Source organism: Brassica oleracea, unplaced genomic scaffold (assembly GCF_000695525.1).
Source record: "Brassica oleracea var. oleracea cultivar TO1000 unplaced genomic scaffold, BOL UnpScaffold01041, whole genome shotgun sequence".
Classification (NCBI taxonomy): Eukaryota; Viridiplantae; Streptophyta; class Magnoliopsida; order Brassicales; family Brassicaceae; genus Brassica; species Brassica oleracea.
Genome location: NW_013617614.1, coordinates 32,225 through 34,738, shown reverse-complemented (window position 1 = coordinate 34,738; position 2,514 = coordinate 32,225). Strand labels below are relative to the sequence as shown.

Here is a 2,514-nt window from a genome sequence, read left to right as displayed (position 1 = left end):
TCTCTCTCTCTCTCTCTCCTCGACGAATCCGCCATGAATCTCCTCTACGAAATCAAAAAGAAAGGTAAAGAGACAGACAGATATGTCTCTATCTTTGTTTATGTCTCTGTCTAATGATATGTCTCTGTGTTTGTTTCTTCAGATGGACGGACCAAGAGACGGAGGCTGGTCAAACGAGACAACAACAATGAAGCGTTTGTGATTCAGGTAAAATTTCAACATAATTTGATTGAACATTTGAGAAAAAGACTTGGTTTATATTGTAACTGAGTTGAGATAGTATGAACTGAATGGTTTCATGTCCTAATTGTTTAAGAGTTCTCAATTGAATCGGGTCTCATGATAGCGGTTCTGTTTTATCACTTGTTTCATGAATGGTTCTTGTCTTTATTGTTTAAGAGTTATATTAGATTGAAATAGCTTTTATCTGAATTGAATCGAGTGTCCTGAACAATGATTTGTTTCTGTTTGTTTGTCTCTCTACCTCAGTTTCTCATTGTTGTTTTGTTTTTGCTTGTCTGTCTGTGTCTTGAGCTCCATCACTGAAGCAAAACAGGAAGGATCGTCTGCAACCAGAGGAGTTTATTCCCCAGCGCAAAACAGGTAAATGTTTAAAACTTTTACTGCCATTGAAAGCTTTATGGTTAGGTAGTTAATGCGTTTAGTGTGTTTGCATTGATGTTGTTAGTTAGGCTATTTAAAACTTGCTGTAGTTAAATGACTTTCTTTGGTTTGAATTGCCGATAATAAATTTTTTGCTTTAGTTTGAAGTGTCTAAATTTGTGGTTGATTATGGTTGTGAAACGGTAATAAATGGGAGTTAGATATATGTCAACTCGTAAACTCTTTTAAAACTCCTTCATTCTCATCCATCTAAAACAGATTCCTATCTGTTTTTTCTCTATTCTCTAACCTCGGAAATGGAATTTAATCCTTTTACTGAGCCTTCAAACTTTGTTGACCTGCTTAGCAGTCAACAGAATGTGGTCTTTGGTAATGTACCCGAGTCACAACTTCCCTTCTTTGCCAGTCAAGACACACACGATTCGAACATTGATCAAGAGACTCAAGGCAGTCGTAAGGAGAGGAGGACGTGGTCTCCAATTGACGACATTGTGCTCATAAGCTCGTGGTTAAACACGAGCAAAGATGCAGTAGTGGGGAATGAACAGAGGTTTATTGCATTCTGGAAGCGAATTGCTGCGTACTACAACGCTAGTCCTAAGCTTGTTGGGTGTGAAAAGCGAGAGGCAGCTCACTGTAAGAATCGTTGGCAGAAGATAAATGACCTCGTTTGCAAGTTTTGTGGAGCTTTTGAAGCTGCGACCAGAGAGAGAACCAGTGGCCAAAATGAAACTGATGTTCTTAAACTGGCCCACGAAATCTTCTTCACCAATTATAAAAAAAAATTCCCACTTGAGCATGCTTGGAAAGAGTTGCGTAATGACCAAAAGTGGACTGAGTTGTCTACGGCTAAAGCTGAGGGAAGCTCTAAAAAGAGGAAGAGTGTGGACGTTTCTCACTCTGCAAGCTCTAAAGCAATTGATGTAGACTCTGGTGATGAAGCAACAACTCGTCCCCCTGGAGTTAAGGCATCAAAAGCTCGTTCTAAGAAGCCAATTGGTGATGCAAAGGACTACGATGAGTTTCAGTCAATGTGGTCTATGAAGAAGGAGGATTTGACTATAAAGAAGGAGCTGTGTAAGATCAAGCTTCTGGAGACTCTCATTGGTAGAGAAGGACCACTCGCGGATTATGAAGAAACTTTGAAGAAGAAACTCATTAATGAGTTAGGGTATAATTAAAATAAGTCTATGTTTGTCTTGCTTGTGTTGCTTGTCTTGCTTGTGTTGCTTAATTAAAATAAATCATGTATGCCTCTGTTTCTATTTAATGAGTAAAATGATCTCTTAGTAATTTTAATCATGTATGCCTCTGTTTCTATTTAATGAGTAAAATGATCTCTTAGTAATTTTAATCATGTATGCCTCTGTTTCTATTTAATGAGTAAAATGATCTCTTAGTAATTTTAATCATGTATGCCTCTGTTTCTATTTAATGAGTAAAATGATCTCTTAGTAATTTTAATCATGTATGCCTCTGTTTCTATTTAATGAGTAAAATGATCTCTTAGTAATTTTAATCATGTATGCCTCTGTTTCTATTTAATGAGTAAAATGATCTCTTAGTAATTTTAATCATGTATGCCTCTGTTTCTATTTAATGAGTAAAATGATCTCTTAGTAATTTTAATCATGTATGCCTCTGTTTCTATTTAATGAGTAAAATGATCTCTTAGTAATTTTAATCATGTATGCCTCTGTTTCTATTTAATGAGTTATTTGTTCTATAGAATGTTTACTGATTGTTGTAATGAACTTGTGTCCTACTGCAGGTGAATTGTCTAGTCTTGTAGTCTTGTGAAGTCACGGACAGTGTTGTGAAGTCACGGAGGAGGCTTCTTGTGTAGCCTTGTGAAGTCACGGACAGTAACGAGTGGAGGAGGCTTCTTGT

General features: G+C 36.8%; 1 protein-coding gene across 1 annotated transcript; it reads left to right on the top strand.

Annotated features, from left to right (window-relative positions):
* The first annotated feature begins 920 nt into the window (after positions 1-920).
* On the top strand, positions 921-1,805 carry LOC106320736 (glutathione S-transferase T3-like). Its single transcript, XM_013759101.1, has one exon. It carries the CDS (start codon positions 921-923, stop codon positions 1,803-1,805), a length of 885 nt encoding a protein of 294 aa, XP_013614555.1.
* The last annotated feature ends 709 nt before the right edge of the window (positions 1,806-2,514 follow it).

Coding starts and splice junctions, on each gene's coding strand:
- LOC106320736 (XM_013759101.1), top strand. CDS start 921: ATGGAATTTAATCCTTTTACTGAGCCTTCAAACTTTGTTGACCTGCTT.